Source organism: Pelodiscus sinensis, chromosome 12 (genome assembly GCF_052426305.1).
Source record: "Pelodiscus sinensis isolate ZL-2025 chromosome 12, ASM5242630v1, whole genome shotgun sequence".
NCBI lineage: Eukaryota > Metazoa > Chordata > Testudines > Trionychidae > Pelodiscus > Pelodiscus sinensis.
The window spans coordinates 369,522-385,639 of NC_143063.1; the positions used below are offsets into that span (position 1 = coordinate 369,522).

The window sequence follows — 16,118 nt, forward strand, 5'->3', positions numbered from 1 at the left end:
ACCGCCATGGAAACTTTGAGGGTCCTTTGCAGTGGTCACTTAAGACAATACAATGCCATAAAGGAGTGGTCCTTGGAGCAAATTCTACTGTTCTATTGCATTTGTGCAACCTCACTTGAATTCAGTGGAGTTGCAGAGAAGTAATTGGGCAGGATTTGACCTTGGGTGTGTCTGGTGAGTTTTATTTCTAGCTGTTTCTGAATAGCTGCAGACATCTGACCTTTATCAGCTCATTTTCCCAAGCTATTTGAATGTACCGTAGCTTCGGTAAGAGCTTCCCAAATGCTTGAATGCTACACAGCCCCCAGACCTAGCTATCCAGAGCCCAGCTCTGTGTCTGCCAGTGTCCATGACACTTTTCCATTTGGCTTCAATAGCAGGAAGAGGAGGAGCTGCATACCCTGAAACACAATGCAGGCTGAAGTGATCAAGAGCTGCAAAGGGACAGCGGAAGGGATCAAAGCTTAGCTTCTCATAGACCGAGTAATCATAAGCCATTCAAGAGATGTCGACATGCACACACAATGCTTTTCTTAGAGAATGATTCTCAAGAGAGTTATGAGATGGCAAAGAACAGCCCCCACCAACAGCATGGCCCTTTAAAGTCATATCTCCAAGACACTCCATTTATCTCCCACCTTGAGTTCATTGGCTTCTATATACCCACTGCGATCAGTGTCATATTTCCGCCAGGCCTGCAATGGAAATGCCACACATTAGTACAAATGATCCTCCACTGAAAATGCACTCGATTTTGGATAGAGAACGAGGGTTCTTTGATCTAGCAGAGCTGTCCCGTCCATAAGATGGTTTGGGATGACCATCCCAGGCCCTGTGCTTTGGGGGCCCCTGCAGCAGATGCTTCAACTATCCTATGGACAGGCTGGGGTTGGGGCAGCAGCTCACCTCCCACATTTATGCTGGTGGTGGGAGACAGAGCAGCTGCCACAACCTGCTTTCCTCCATCCCACCCTGGCCTCAGGGCACTGCTTCCCACTACCATGGAAAAGTGAGTCAGAGTAGGTGGGGAGGGCAGTGGGGGACTAGAGCAGGCTGCTAGGCTTCCAGCCAATGGGAGCTGTGAGGATTGTGCTGGAGGTGCTGTGCAGAGACCCACACACTGGCCCCAGCAGCTGGCTGCTTTGAGTGGCATGTGGGGGCACAGCAGCCAGGGAGCCTGCCCGAGGGTCCTGCTGGGCCACAGGACATTGGCAGCCCAGAGTATCATGGTGGGTGAAATCCAAAGGTTTGTTGGGCCAGATCCAGCCTGTGGGCCATATTTTGCCTGCTCCTATAAACTGCATCCTTTCCCGTGATAACTGAGCCCCCAGCTGAAGTCAAGCCCTTTAGATCAGAAGCCTGTTTACAGGCTCCCTTCTTCTCAGACATTTGTGTGGACCTAACAAGTCAAAGGCCATTTATCTCTTCAGACCTTCCCATTAATCCTGAGTTGATTGAGCAAAGTATTTTCCTGCTTCCTGGGAAGATGCTACATTTTCTCCCGCACACGGTGTTTCAGTTAAAGATGTCTCCCTCAGTGCTATTCTACTGCCTGTCATGGATTTCCATTACCATCTGGCATGGGGAGAGTTGGTCTCTTGAGTTTTCTGAAGCCTTATCTCTCAGGGGACTGGTTTTATCATCAGAGGAACTAGGTTACCAGAACTGGGTGCAATCAGGGGAAAGAATGGCTAGATTTCATGCTCATTAGTAAACTTGCTATTGGCAGAGTGGGCTGAGTTTAATATTTAATAGTGTCTGCTTACTAAACAATAACTCCACTTGTCTATGAAATGGCAGCAGGGAGGCTCCTATTTCATGGAACCGCATCACATTTGCATGTTGTCCTTGTGATGCTCTGTAGCTTGAGAGAGTGTCCTGTAACCCTCACTGATATATAGCTGTGACATTGCATGTAAAGCAGAGCATGTGAGATATTAGGGGAAAGCCTAGATCTGCTGAAACCTGTTCTATCTAAATATGTGTCTCTTTAGTGCATTTGGAGTTATGATAGTCTGTTGCAGGGTTGTCACTAAAACAGGCTGTAAAATGGAGAATCAGCCAGATATTAGCTCCCCAGAGACAATAGCATGGAGGGATGTCAAACAACCACCAACAGGCAGTGTCCAGCAAAGGAGCTGCAATGCAATGACTCGCCTTCATGAGGTCACACCAGGGGACTTGCTCAGTCTGTCGTAGGAGCTCAGCAAAACCCCCAGACGTGCCTGGATTTGTGTTCTCCAAGCACATGGGAAGAAGGGTTTAAAACAGAACACAGGGACATATGCTTTGCCTATCCTTCCCCTACCTATGCTACAAGCAACCAGGACAACGAGAAGACTGAAAACTCCAACAGAGGAAACTAGCCCATATGTCTAGCTTGATACCTGTGTAATATCCCGTGAGGTTAGAAAAACTGCTTAATCTCATTGTTACCCAATCTAATAGGGTTGAGAATTTAAACTGTGCACTGACATTTTCTTTTCCTTTGGTAACTAACTTTGACTTTTTGTCTATCACTTATAATCACTTAAAATCTATCTTTTGCAATCAATAAACTTGTTTATCTATTTCTCTTTGACAATGAGTTAGCCTGAAGCATCTGGCAATTTGCTTAGGTTTATAAAGGCTAATGTATGTCCATATTCCATTGAGGAAGAGGTGAACCAACTAATAAATTTGCACTGATCCTCCTGAGCAGTGCAAGACAGTATATTCCTGAGGGACAGTGCGAGGTGCTGGGGAGATTTGGCTGGTGCCTTTGTGTAATTCATGAGTGACTTTGGAGGCATCCATGCAATCTAGCTTGGTGTGAGGCTCCTCATGTGTCTGTGCTGAGTGACCACAGTGCCTGGAGGGGTTTGCTGCTTGTCAGTAACAAGGCATTATGAGAGACAGCCCAAGCTGAGAGTTAAGGGGGCGGCACACTCTCTCAGTCCCAGACTGCATCGGGGGATTCCCATCACAACACTTGTTTTCCAGTCATTGTTTTATTTTCTCGCATAGTGTTCAGCTGCTACGCTTCACTAGCTGCTGAAACCTTTCATGTACATATAATATTTATGAAGAACTTTGGAATCTTTCTGCATCAGAGATGCCATGTCACTTTATACTTCGAGAAGGTCTTTTATCCTATTGTCTCAAAGAGCTTTTTAAATTTTAAATTCCTAATCCTAAATATGTTCCTCTGAAGTAGATAAAGGAGATAGGGTCATTTTACCCTCCTCTAAAATGCTGTCACGTCTAGGGTTGCCAGGTGTCTGGTATTGACCTGGACACTCTGTTATTTTCGGCTTCTGTCCGGTAAAAAAAAATTCAGAAAATACTGGACACCTAAAATGTCCAGTATTTTCTGATTTTTTCCCAGCCAGGAGGCGAAAATACTGGGTGCTTACCTGGTTCTGCAGGGAAGCTGAGTGGCCCGGAACAGAAAGAAAAGATGGCTGCTGGCAGCCTGTTAGGTCCAAAGAGCCTCAAAGACATTTCTTAAAAGGGCTATGCTGGTGGTTTTTTTTTTTTTAAGCTTAATAACTCTTGGGGGGGTTTTTTTTGGTTAACAACTTTGGTCTCCCCTTTTTTTTTCTCATCAGATTTTTTCCCCTAGTATTTTTCTTTTTTTTGGGGGGGTGGGGTGTTCGGTATTTTTGGTTAAATCATCTGGCAACCCTAGTCATTTGATGGCACAAAACAGCACTGCACAGTTTAGGAAAGAAAGTACTCCTTGCCCCCAAAAAGACCATCCAAATAATACTGGGAGTGAAATGTAGAAAAACAGAATACAAGTATCTAAGCTCCAATTTAGGCAACACACTGGGGCTCACTTCTTTACTCTTCTGAGGCTACATCTTCACTCAACAGAAGACTGACGCTGCTGCAATCAATCTTCCAGTGTTCTATTTGGCAGGTCTATTTAAGACCTCCTAAATCAAACTTGAAGGGTGCACCATTGAGGGCCGATACTCCTGCTCTTGCAAAGACTAAGAGAAGCTGATGGGAGCATTTGCTCCCTTTGGCCTTTCACTGTGGGGATGTCAGGGAAACTGAAATCAAGGTATGTCAACTCCAGCTATGTAATTAATGAAGCTAGAGTTGCATATCTTGCTTTGCTCTTCCCCTTTAGAATAGACCTGAGAAATACCATAAGATCTTTAACGAGGATTAGGCTTCTTCACCTCATTTGCATACTTGGTCCAAAGGCCAGGTCTACACTAAAGAGGAAGGTTGAATCAAGATATGCCACTCCAGCTAGCGAGTCGATGTACCTCGATTCAAATTTCCTCACCGTCACCACAGTGGGAGGCTAACAGGAGCAAAGGGGAGTTTGAGAGGGAGTGCAAGAGATCCCGCTGCTCAACAGGCTGCCAGGAGCGTGTACACCTTTGGCACTTAGTGAGTTTACTTGACTGTTTGTTTGCATTTTGTTTCTGTTTCTGGTGCTTTGAAATGCTGTGTGCAGCTTGGAGACACCCCAGCTGACCCCAGGCTGCACACAGTGTTTCAAAGCGGCAGTGCTGCTTGAAGTCCAGGGTCTATCCTCAGGCTCCGGCCACAGGCTCCACATGGCACTGCTGCTTTGAAGTACCCGCTCCTCTTTCTGATAGAGGCAGCAAGGGTTGGGGGAAGCAAATAGTCAACTAGTCGTTTACATCTCTAGTCTGGGCAATCATATGCAAATAGCCTTTTGTCCTTAAGTCTTAGCAGTGGTTGGTAGGGACTGGCCAGGTGACTTCCTATGCAAATAGGGGATCTTTAAAAACAAAAGGAAAGGAGTGTTTTGTCTTTGGCTGGGACACCTGAGGGAAGAAATCAAAGACCCCGGGGTGTGGAACAGCCCTGGTTTGGAAAGCTTAACTGGAAAAGAATCAGTTTTAGGGTGAAGTTGTAATAAGACTGAATACTAAGGTTGCAGTGTTAGTTAGCTAAGCGTTTTCTGTTTTAATCTACTTTGCTCTGCCTAGTCTCACTTATCACTTCAATCCTACTGCTTGTACTTAATAAGATCACTTTTGTTTTCTATCAAACCCAGTGTAAATAATTGTTATCTGGGGGGGAGGGGCAATCAGTGTGTACATTCCTCCTTTCATTGCTAACGGGGACTTATACAAATACTTATTTGGGGGTACTGATTCCATTTGGGGAGTGGTATCCTAGGAAGCTGGGCCCTAAACTGCACTTTCCTTAAATATGAAGAGATTTGGTGTCTGTACTATTTCTTGGGGAGGGGGAACATTGCTCTCAGCTTGGTACATTGGCTAAGGAAGAACAGCGGAGATGGCTCAGCAGGACCAGGTGGTAAGAAGCCCCAGGGAGTAGGAAGGTGAGTGGCAGTAGCTTTGTCAGGACTCTGGAAACCACCCTGAAGGGTCTTCTGTGACCTCACCCCATCACAGTTGGTATCACAGGGTATGTCTACACTACCACCCTAGTTTGAACTAGGTTGGTAATGTAGGCAACCGGAGTTGCAAATGAAGCCCGGGATTTGAATTTCCCGGGCTTCATTTGCATATTGCCGGGCGTCGCCATTTTTAAATGTCCGCTAGTGCGGACTCCATGCCCTGCGGCTACACGCGGCACAGACTAGGTAGTTCGGATTAGGCTTCCTATTTCACTAGGAGTAACCGTAGTTCTGGTAAAAGGGGTAAAAAACAAGAGTGATGTCATGCTAAGGATCTACTACAGGCCACTTACCCAGGCAAAAGAGGTGGATGAGGCTTTTTTTTTTAAACTAACAAAATCATCCAAAGCACAGGATTTGGGGGTGATGGGGGACTTCAACTATCCAGATGTAAATTGGGAAACTAACACAGCAGGGCACAGATTAACCAATAAGTTCTTGGACTGCATTGGAGATCATTTTTTTAATTTCAGAAGTTTGAGAGACCTACTGGGGGAAGCTTTTCCATATTGGATTTTAACAAATAGGGAGGAACCGGCTGAGAATTTGAAAGTGGAAGGCAGCTTGGGTGAAAGTGATCATGAAATCATAGAGTTCACGATTCAAACGAACGGCAGAAATAGGAACAGCAAAATAGAGACAATGGATTTCAGGAAGGGAGATTTTAGTTAACTCAGAGCTGGTAGATAATGTCTGATGGGAAGCAAGACTAAGAGGAAAAACAACTGAAGAGAGTTGGCAAGCCCTGACTAGAACCATTAATCACCTTCCATGGCTCAAAGCCCTCTCGCTGTTCTTCCTCTTCAAATTCTTGAAAGAGGTAAATTAACTGATTTTAAGTGCCCAGGAATTTAGAACATTCTATTGCAAAGTGAATTTCAGCAGCACAATGCAAGAGGAGACCTCCTCCCCTTCCACAATGAAGCACATCCCACTCATGATAGCATTGGAGTATTGAGTCCAGATTCCTGGCTAGGACTCGGGAGTTTAAAAAAAAGGGGGGGAGGAGGGGAGAGAGAACTCCAAAAGGGCAACAAAAATGATTAGGGGTTTGAAATAGCTGCCATATGACGAAAGATTAAAAAAGACTGGGGCTTTTCATCTTAGAAAAGAGGAGTCTACGGGGGGATTGGATAGAGGTCTATAAAATCATGACTGGTGTGGAGAAAGTGAATAAGGAAAAGTTATTTACTTGTTCCCATAACATAAGAACTAGAGGTCACCAAATGAAATGAGTAGATAGCAGGTTTAAAACAAACAAAAGGAAGTACTTCATGCAACACACAATCAACCTGTGGAACTTCTTGCCAGAGGATGTTGTGAAGACCAGAACTTTCACAGGGTTCAAAAAAGAACTAGATAAATGCATGGAGCTTAGGCCCATCAGTGGCTATTAGCCGGGCTGGGCAGGAATGGTGTCCCTGGCCTCTGTTTGCCAGAAGCTGGGAATGGGCGACAGGGGAGGGATCACTTGATGGTTCCCTGTTCTTTTCATTCCCTCTGAGGGCACCTGGCATTGGCCACTGTAGGAAGACTGTACACTGGGCTCGATGGACCTTTGATCAGCTCCAGTGTGGCCATTCTTAGGTTTAAAAATGCCATCCCAGGGTTTACAGTGTGACTTGGGCCATGCCTTTGGAGATTAGACAGTGCTTGAGCTCCATGGACACCAGTGTTGTGCAGGTGTGATCAGTTAAGCTTCTAGATTGCAAGTATACCAGAGTTTCTAGGTCTTTGGGGTTAGTAACCAGCCAGCACTGATCTGAGAGAGCAGGGGTGTTCCCACAGTCCACTTTGTGCTCATCATAAATTATGTATCTAGTTCAGGTACTTGTCCCCTTAATAAAGTGCAATAGGAGACAAAGCCTATGCCGTAGGCTTTCTGTGGCAGGCCCTGTCTCTCTCTGTATTCACTCATTATAGCTCCACTTGTGAACTGCTTACCACAGGCGACAAAAAGGACAAACAAAACTACTATGTTGAGGTGTAGGGCCAATACGGCTCCTATTTAAATCTATGGCAAAACTGCCATGGACTTTAATGGCATCAAGATTTGGCATGTTGAGTCCATAGCTGTACAATGTGCTCACTGAGTGGGAGAGCAGAACTGCAGCTGACATAAAGCTCTGTCTCTTCCAGGTAAAACATTCAGAGGAAGCTAACATGGCTGCTGGACAGAGAGCCTGGACAAAGATTTCACTAGGCAGCATTCTTTAGGAACAACCACTGCCTTCTCCCTGATAACAGTTCAAGTATATTCCTTCTACCCTGCTTGACTGCCCCATTCTTCACCCACCCCAAGCTCCTAAAATGCAGGAGAAACATTCTACGTAATTGATTGGGATTTAAGAAGTTGCAGGCCAAATTCCTTATTCAGCTTAGGGTTGCCAGATACTTTCAGAAAAAATACCGAACGTGGCAGGGAAAAAAAATTGTTTGAGGAAAAAAGAAAAACAAACGGAACCAAAGTTGTTGAGCTAGTGCAACCCCCCCTCCCTCCCAAAACCCTCACCGAAAAAAAGGGGCACTGCGCCTTTAAATCCTATCGCTTGCCGCTGCCTCCACCCCTACCAGATGCTGCAGGGGAGGAATGTCCCAAGCAGCCTTCCGTACAAGAAAAACAGAAAATACCAGACATTTCACATGTTCAGTATTTTCTATTTTTATTTACTTTTATTTATTTTTAATATTTTATTTTAATATTTATTTTTATTTCTCTTTACCGGACAGAGGCTGCCAATACTGGACACCTGGCAACTCGAATTCAGCTCTTGAATTCAGTGGAAATTTAACCTAAGGAGGGCTTCAGGAACTGTTTCTGATAGAATAATAATTTAAAAAATCTGCTTTTTACTTACCTCCATGAATTCGGAGCTGGATCCAACATGCTGTCTGAAACACAAGAGGAAGTTCTCCTCTGTAGGCAGGATTTGAGCCAGCTGGGCGTAGGGGAGACAGCAAAGCCATCAGTGAGTAGAGTAGAAGGCAAGTCACACAACATACAGAGAATGCTTAGCCCCGTGGTCCCCAACACGGTGCCCGCGGGCGCCATTTGCATGCGCCCGCCAGGTGCTCGGGGCTGGCCTGGCCCCGGGCACATGGCGCGGCACTTGCGGGAAGCGTCGGCCCCGGGCTCGCGGCGCTTGCAGGGAGGAGGGGGGGAAGCGCCGGCCCCGGGCGCGCGGCGCTTGCGCGTGGCTATGGGGGGGCCCTGGCCCCGGGCGCGTTCCTATGGGGGGGCCCCGGGCACCTGGCTATGGGGGGGCCCCCGGCCCTGGGCATGCGGCTATGGGGGGGAGCTGCCCCCGGGCACCTGGCTATAGGGGGGCCCCCGGCCCTGGGCATGCGGCTATGGGGGGGAGCTGCCCCCGGGCGCGCAGCTATGGGGGGGCGCCCCCGGGCGCGCAAGTGTCCCCACCCCCTGGCACCCGGCGGGCGAACGGCCACGCCCCCTGGCGCCCGACAACCTCAAAAGGTTGGGGACCACTGGCTTAGCCCATCCCACTGGTGTGTAGGAGGTGCAGAATGGGATTGGGTTTCATTCTTACAGCATCTTCGTAATTCTTGCTGCTTTCATGTTATACATATATTGTTCATTCTCTCTCTTTCTCTCTCACTCTTAATTTGTTGTTTCGCTTACCCTAAAATAAATCATCCAGACTGAAAGAGTATGGTTGCTCTTTGAGCATGGAAAGAACATAGCAAATCACATCTCCATTGTTTGCAATAATTCCTAGAGAAAGGAATTACGTTTCAAATCTTCTATATCTTTTGTCCTCTGCCTAAGGAATATCATTAACAGAGTACCTGTTACATTTCTCTCTAGTGACTAGTTCACTAGGGAATAAGAGCCTACTGCTGGTACCAGGTAATAGAGTTAACTGAAGCCATTAGCTCCAGTGACTGAGGTCTATGCTTTTGTGTTCAGGTCCTGGCCTTATATTTTGCTGACAACCTAGAATGAGGTTTGTTGCACTGTAATGCAACACACTTTTTACATTAATAAGGAAGTCTGAAAGTATTGTGGCTCCTTTTTACTTTGTTGCATTAATATCCTTGATGTTGCTGAACCCAGCTCTTGGAATCAAGTTAGCTGATTAAATGCTGACACAGAACTAACTGGGGAAGGCTAGTCACACTAAATACTTTGTTCTACCTAAAGTTTTTGTAAAAGTGTCTGTTTTACACTTTAATTTTTGGTTATCCAGAAAAAGTGGGGCAAAAACAAAGTCACCTGGGAAGGCAAAAGAGTCCTAAAAATCCACTTTCATCATTGACAGACACTGTTTACAACTTGAGTTTCTTTCCATTTGGACAGGGGAAAACAAGCTAGACAGGTTCATGTGTGCTCCTTGTCAATTTCGCTTCTTGAGTCCTAAGGCAGAAAAACCTGGTGCTGCAAGGTTGGGGTTTCAAGCACAGGAGGGAACTGTTTATATCCAGATAAAACACTATTTTAGTGACATTTTTAAAGGAAACCCAATTAACAATATCAACAATGGAATTAGGAACTTTTTCACCAAACCTTACATTTCAAGCCTTAAAGTACCTAACATTACCCCTTTAAAAATCAAGGCAGTTAGCTCCGAAGCCAATTGTTTCAAAGAAGATTAACAATTTGTAGATAAAACTGAGACCAAAAATTTGTGAGGAATCTCTGTTTTTCCAATCATTCAGTTCTCCTGGTCCACCTGCCTTTTGCTGCCCTTTTCACAGCTGTCTACTAAACTTTGAGTCATTTCTCCCAAGATATGTCAGTACTGTAATGAAAGGGCTGGGCAACTTTTAATAAGGCCCGTGCAGGCAAACAGCTGGAAAGATTTCTTCAAAAGCTCAGGTCGGCATAAGCCTCCTTTTTATTAGGAAACTATTAAAGTGGAGCTTCCAGATAAAGCTGGAGAGTGGGCAGCAGACCTGCAGGAGATAGAGTGACTGACTTTCTTGATTTTTTCACTTAGAGGTAACAGCTGAAAGGAACATGTCCTAGCCACTGAAAACATCCTGGCTATACAGATGGCTTTGTCATGACAGCAGCTCACCAGAGCAATTCATTCTTTCTATAGGTCACACCAAATTCAGACCTGATGTCACTCTACTGATTTCAATGGAGAAGAGTTTGGCTTAACAAGTTCTCAGATACTATAAAGCTGCAAGGATGTAGACTGGGGAGCAAAAGATCTTATACGCCACACTGTCCCTTGTATATACAGTAGCTATACTCGCCAGTCACAGTCTTCCACTCAGAAAGCCAAATGGAGTCTGGCACATTCCATTCATTATGGAAGTGACTAGCTTTAACTGAATTGCAGTCAACCTAAGTCCTGGCAGTGCAAACTAGCAGAGTTGTTGACTTGAGTCCCACGACCTGAACTCGAGTCCGACTTAAGTCGCTTAGGTGACTCGACTTGAGACTCGACTTGGGTTCATTGTTTATGACTTGAGACTTGCTAATTTTGCTAAATCGACTTGGTGAAAAAATTGTCCGAAAATGCCGATATTGCTGGCTTGTACAAAAGTGACTTGACATTTTTTAAATTAAGACTTGAGACTCGACTTGGGAATTGACTCGAAAGTGACTTTAGAGACTCGAGACGCAACTTGAGACTTGAACTGTAGCGACTTGAGACTCAACTTGGACTTGACAATGACAACTTGAAGACAACACTGCAAACTAGCTGCACTGATTGGGAGGAAGAGCTGAGCTATAGCATGGAGCTACAAGGCCAGGCCAGGACTTTGGGCATCTGCCATGCCATGACTAACATCAGAGCAGAGAGCAGTAAGCGACTGGGGAGCTGTGGGCAGAGAGCCCAATGAAGATGTCGCCAGGCCCAGAGCCAGCTGTGAGTGCCATCCCTAGGCTCCAGGAAGGTTACCCTTGTACCATTTCCCCTTATTTTTCTCACAGTTGCTGTTTAGTAAATTGTGCAGGGTGTAAGCTATTGCACTGATCCCTGGGTCAGAGGTGTGGCCAATGCAGAGACTTGGACTAAGTGACCATGACAAGACTACAGAACATAACATAAGCATGGCCAGATGTAGCCCAGTGTCCTTTCTTCTGACAGTGGTCAGTGCCAGGTGCCCCAGCCAGAAGGAGTGAACAGAACAGGGAATCATCAAGTGATCTTGATGCATTAATGACTAGGGTTTAATCTCCCAGGAACCCTGGGCCCACCCTCATTATGGGTAACAAACATTCTGTTGCACGGAGCATTGACGAAGAGTCCTTAAGGGCAGACAGACTTCTGGGTAAAGGGAGTGGGGAAAAAGGACTTAGGTCTTTTTACTATCTGATTCCACTGCGGTAGTACAGAAGCCAGAAAAGTTCCCCATGCCAGGGGTACCATACCCCCACATACACTGAGCTGCCACCACCTGTACTAAAGAAGGAAGCATTAGCAGATTTGAACATCTTTTATGGGAGGCAGTGTTACCCAGCAGGCAGAGCACTGAACTGGAAATTAGGACACCTTGGTTATATTCCCAGTTCTGTCACTGGTCTGATGAGTGACACCACACAAGTCACTCTGCTGCTCTGTGTGAGCCTCAATTTCCCCTGTCAAATAGCAATTACGAATTTCAGTACAAGAGCCTGCTATTATATCGACCAGCCATGACAGAGCAAAATATTGAGATTCCCCACTATCTAGAATGCAGCTCACACTCATCTGAGCAGTCAAATATTAGTGCTAAATATATTTCAGTCTTATATTAATGTAATATATATAGCAGGTGGAAACACAGAAAAGCCAACTCCAAGTGACCAGCCAGTTTACAAAAGTGCTCAGCAGACCACCATCTGGGGCCTTATTAAAACAATATGGCAGTAGTAATGCAAAATGGATTCAACTTTGATACCTCATCTCAGGGATGATTTTATACTACTGTCCTTGAAAAATCAGCTTAATCTTTGACCAAAGAGTTGATATAACCCTTTATAACCCTTCTCAAATCTTATTCCAGTGGTGTCATTTTTATTATGAGTAGTCCTGTGGCACCTTAGAGAGTAGCATTTTTATTGTTCCTGTCTAATGCTTATCTGCATCTCTTTAAGCTCTTGGATTTAATAATTTCCTGCAGCAGTGAGAACTGGGTCTCCTGGGTTCAGTTCTGGTCACTCCAATATAGCAGAGATAAAATTAGTCCAGGAAAAGGCAGCAGAAATTATTAGAAGCCTAGAGAGACTATATGAAGATAAATTTAAAAAATTAAGATGTTTTTCTTTAGAAAGGAGAGAAGGTGAATGAGGGTGAATATAAAATAATGACTGGAAGAGAGGAAGGTTCCTATTTATCCATTTCCATACCAAGAAAGCAAAGAGGCAGACAATGAAATTAAAAGGGAATAACTTCCACAGCTGGACACAAGCTAAACACACTAGCTGCTAAGGGTTCAGGAAATATTTTTGTCATGGCTATTTGATTGTACTATTGTCCATGTAGTAGGGACAATGGTATTTTCAAAGGTGCTTAACAGAATCAGGTGGTCAGATCCCATAGAAATCCAATGGACACCCAAGTCCTGGAGGCTGCTTTGACAAGACAGAGCTGAATGCAACATATGGCAGGAGTCACACTCCTCACCTCCAGAGTGCAAGAGGATCCAAGTGCCCACGCTAGGATCTAATCCCCCAGCACAGGTGGGACATCCTGTTTCCTGTGAAACCAGTGACAGGTCTCCCACGGACTTCAATAGAGCCATGATTTAACCCTGAGCACAGTCATATCATTGGGTATGTCTACACTTGCTCCCTATCTTGAGATAGGGTTGCAAATGTAGTGTACTGAAATTGCTAATGAAGCGCGGGATTTAAATATCCCGTGCTTAATTAGCATAATCGCATCCAGTCGCCATTTTGAAATCACATTATTTCAAAATAAAATGCCTCGTGTAGCAGCGTTATTTCGAGAGAAAACCCTTCTCTCGAAATAACTGTTAAACCTCATTGTATAAGGAATAACAGTTATTTCGAGAGAGGGGTTTTCTCTCGAAATAACACTGCTACACAGGGCGTTTTATTTCGCAATAATGCAATTTCAAAATGGTGGCTGGATGCGATTATGCTAATTAAGTGCGGGATATTTAAATCCCGTGCTTCATTAGCAATTTCGGCACACTACATTTGCCTCCCTATCTTGAGATAGGGAGCAAGTGTAGACATACTGTCACTTTATTGGATTGTGAGGGGAGCAGCCGGGTCACTGCTGCATCCATGGGGAGATGTTTGCCCCAAAAGTGGTACCAAGGGGGCCATGTGAGGGGTCAAACAAAAGCTACTTTCTTCTGATTCTGTATCTGCTCTTCATATATCTGTATAATGTCTGTGTGTGTAGTTAGGAATCTGTACCCTGTATGGAGACTGGAAGTCTCTCTGAATGTGGTTGAGCATTGGGCAAAGCCCGGCCTATGGACATGCTAATTAGCAAGGCCCTGTGGGACAATAGCACTCAAGGGGCCAAGGACACACCTCGGGAATGGTGATCGACACCTATGGGCTACCAGCAGGGAACACAGTGATAGGCCGCTGGCCAGGAGACCTGCTGCAGCCAAGAAGAGACCAGGAAGGAGGTATAAAGATGCCATGTGGCTGACTCCATCTTGGTACTCAGCTCAGCACTTCATCCCAGAGGCAGCAATGCAGGGATCGAAGAGCCCGGAAGACCTGTGAACCCATCCTGATCCTAGGATGTGCAACAAGGACTTTTAAGCCAGCAGCTGTAACATCTCTGCTAGAGCCTGCATCGAGGACTGGGAGATCCGATGCATGTAATGTACGATACTTTAACAACCTTACTCTCATGCTTTTCTTTCTTGTGGTAATAAACCTTTAGATGGTAGATTCTAAAGAACTGGCTCAGCGTGATTTGTGGGTAAGGTCCAGAGGGTAAATTGACCAGGGATCTGTGGCTGGTTTCTTGGAACCGGACAGAACTCATTCGGGGTACATGGGATTGGGTGCTAAGACCCCCCACCTGTGTATGAGGCCTGGGACCATCTGGGGCACGGATATTACTGGGGTGTCGGAGGAGTTTTGCTCGTGAGGCTTCAGGCAGGCTGCTGAAGCACTCTGTGGGACTGGTGTGTGGCCTATTTGGAGAGGTCACCAGTCTGGGGGCTGTAAGGAGCCCCAAAGTTGAGCAATTCGCCCTGAGCAGACGCCCTCAGCTGTGCCCAGACATGGCCCGGTCCATCACACATACCCATTGAGATCAGCTTGTGGGGGTGATGTTGGTGCTAGCACCACTTACCTCTGCCATTTCAATTTTGCCATCAGCATTCTTGTCATACTTCTGCATGAACTCCTTCATCTTCTCTGCGAAACTGCCATTCTTAGAGTCCTGTGAACAAAGTGAGAAGGGTTCTCCCTCTTGCACTCCAGCAGGGCCTCTGTCCCCCCCGTCCCTTCCCCCTCTGTGCAGCATGTCTGGTCAGTGCAGTGGCTTTGAAAGCCAAGCTAATCTAAATAAGTTTGAGGTGAGTAATAACCCAACCTCACATCAAGCTAGGAAAGGGAGCTGCCCATGTGTGGGGGTGTCCCGAGCCAACTAACACCAACTTTACAGGCTACTGGACTACAAACTAGGGATGTTAATTAACAATTAATTTACTAGTTGAGTAGTCGGTGTAATTTCCATCAATTGCTCAACTAGTCAATAGGTACTTCTGCATTCCTCCTCTGAAATGTACAAGAGCCCCTGCTGGGCATTTCAAAGGAGGAATGCAGAACTCCTTGTGCAGTCCAGACTAACTCTGGGCTGCATGTGGGTGGCAGCTTTGAAATGTACAAGAGTCCCCAGCAGGGACTCCGTGTGACATTTCAAAGCGGAGGTGCCAGCATGGAGCCTGGGATCAACTCAGAACCCAGGCTGACCCTGGACTCCATGTGGCACTCCTGCTTTGAAATGCTATGGCGGCGTTTCAAAGGGGCAGCGCCACATTGAGCTGACCCTGGACTCCATGTGGCACTCCTGCTTTGAAATGCTATGGCGGCGTTTCAAAGGGGCAGCGCCACATTGAGCTGACCCTGGGCTCCATGTGGCGTTGCCCCTTTGAAATGTCCCCTCGACGTTAAGGGCAGTGCCACATGGAGCCCAGGGTCTGCTTCTTGCAGTGCTGCTTTGAAATGCCGGGGCTGAGTTTCAAAGAGGCAGTGCCACACAGTTGATCCCAGGATCAGCTGTGCGGTGATGCCCCTTTGAAATGCTGCCACAAGTATGGCTCCATGCAGTGCTGCTGCTTTGAAGTATCTCCTTTTCCCCCCATCTTTACTGCCTCTGGTAGTCATTTGCTTATCGGATAGTCAACTAGTCCTTAACATCCTTACTGCAAACCCCTATTAATGAGTGTAACACTCACTGCCTGTAGCAGCCCTGATTATGCCAGTGGGGCTCTTCTGGGTGGGAAGAGGCTGTAGGACCAAGCTCTATTACTGTGGTCTCCAAACTTTTTAAGCATGAGATCACTTTTTGAATTTAAGTGCAATCCAGGATCTACCTCAAACCCAAACAGCCTTCCCCCACCTCCTTCCCATCCCTTCTCTGATGCCCCACCCCTGCTCTCTCCATCCTCCCTCCCTTCCCAATCCTCACTCACTTTTAGCAGGCTGGGGCAGGGGGCTGGGATGCAGACTCTGATCTTGGGCTAAAGGATTTGGTGTGTGGGAGGGGTTCTGAGCTGAGCCTGGGGCAGGGAGTTGAGGTGCAGGAGGAGGTTCAGGGGGCAG

At 46.2% G+C, this 16,118-nt stretch overlaps 1 protein-coding gene across 1 annotated transcript in view; it reads right to left on the reverse strand.

Moving 5' to 3' along the window:
• Positions 1-16,118, reverse strand: part of CALB2 (calbindin 2) — a 65,202-nt gene that overhangs the window by 9,975 nt on the left and 39,109 nt on the right. Inside the window, exons 3-5 of the mRNA XM_075940654.2 lie at positions 14,644-14,733; positions 8,254-8,334; positions 639-695 (exon numbers count right to left, since the gene is read on the reverse strand). Of these exons, the coding sequence (XP_075796769.1) occupies positions 639-695; positions 8,254-8,334; positions 14,644-14,733 (228 nt within the window). The remainder of the gene's footprint in view (positions 1-638; positions 696-8,253; positions 8,335-14,643; positions 14,734-16,118) is intronic.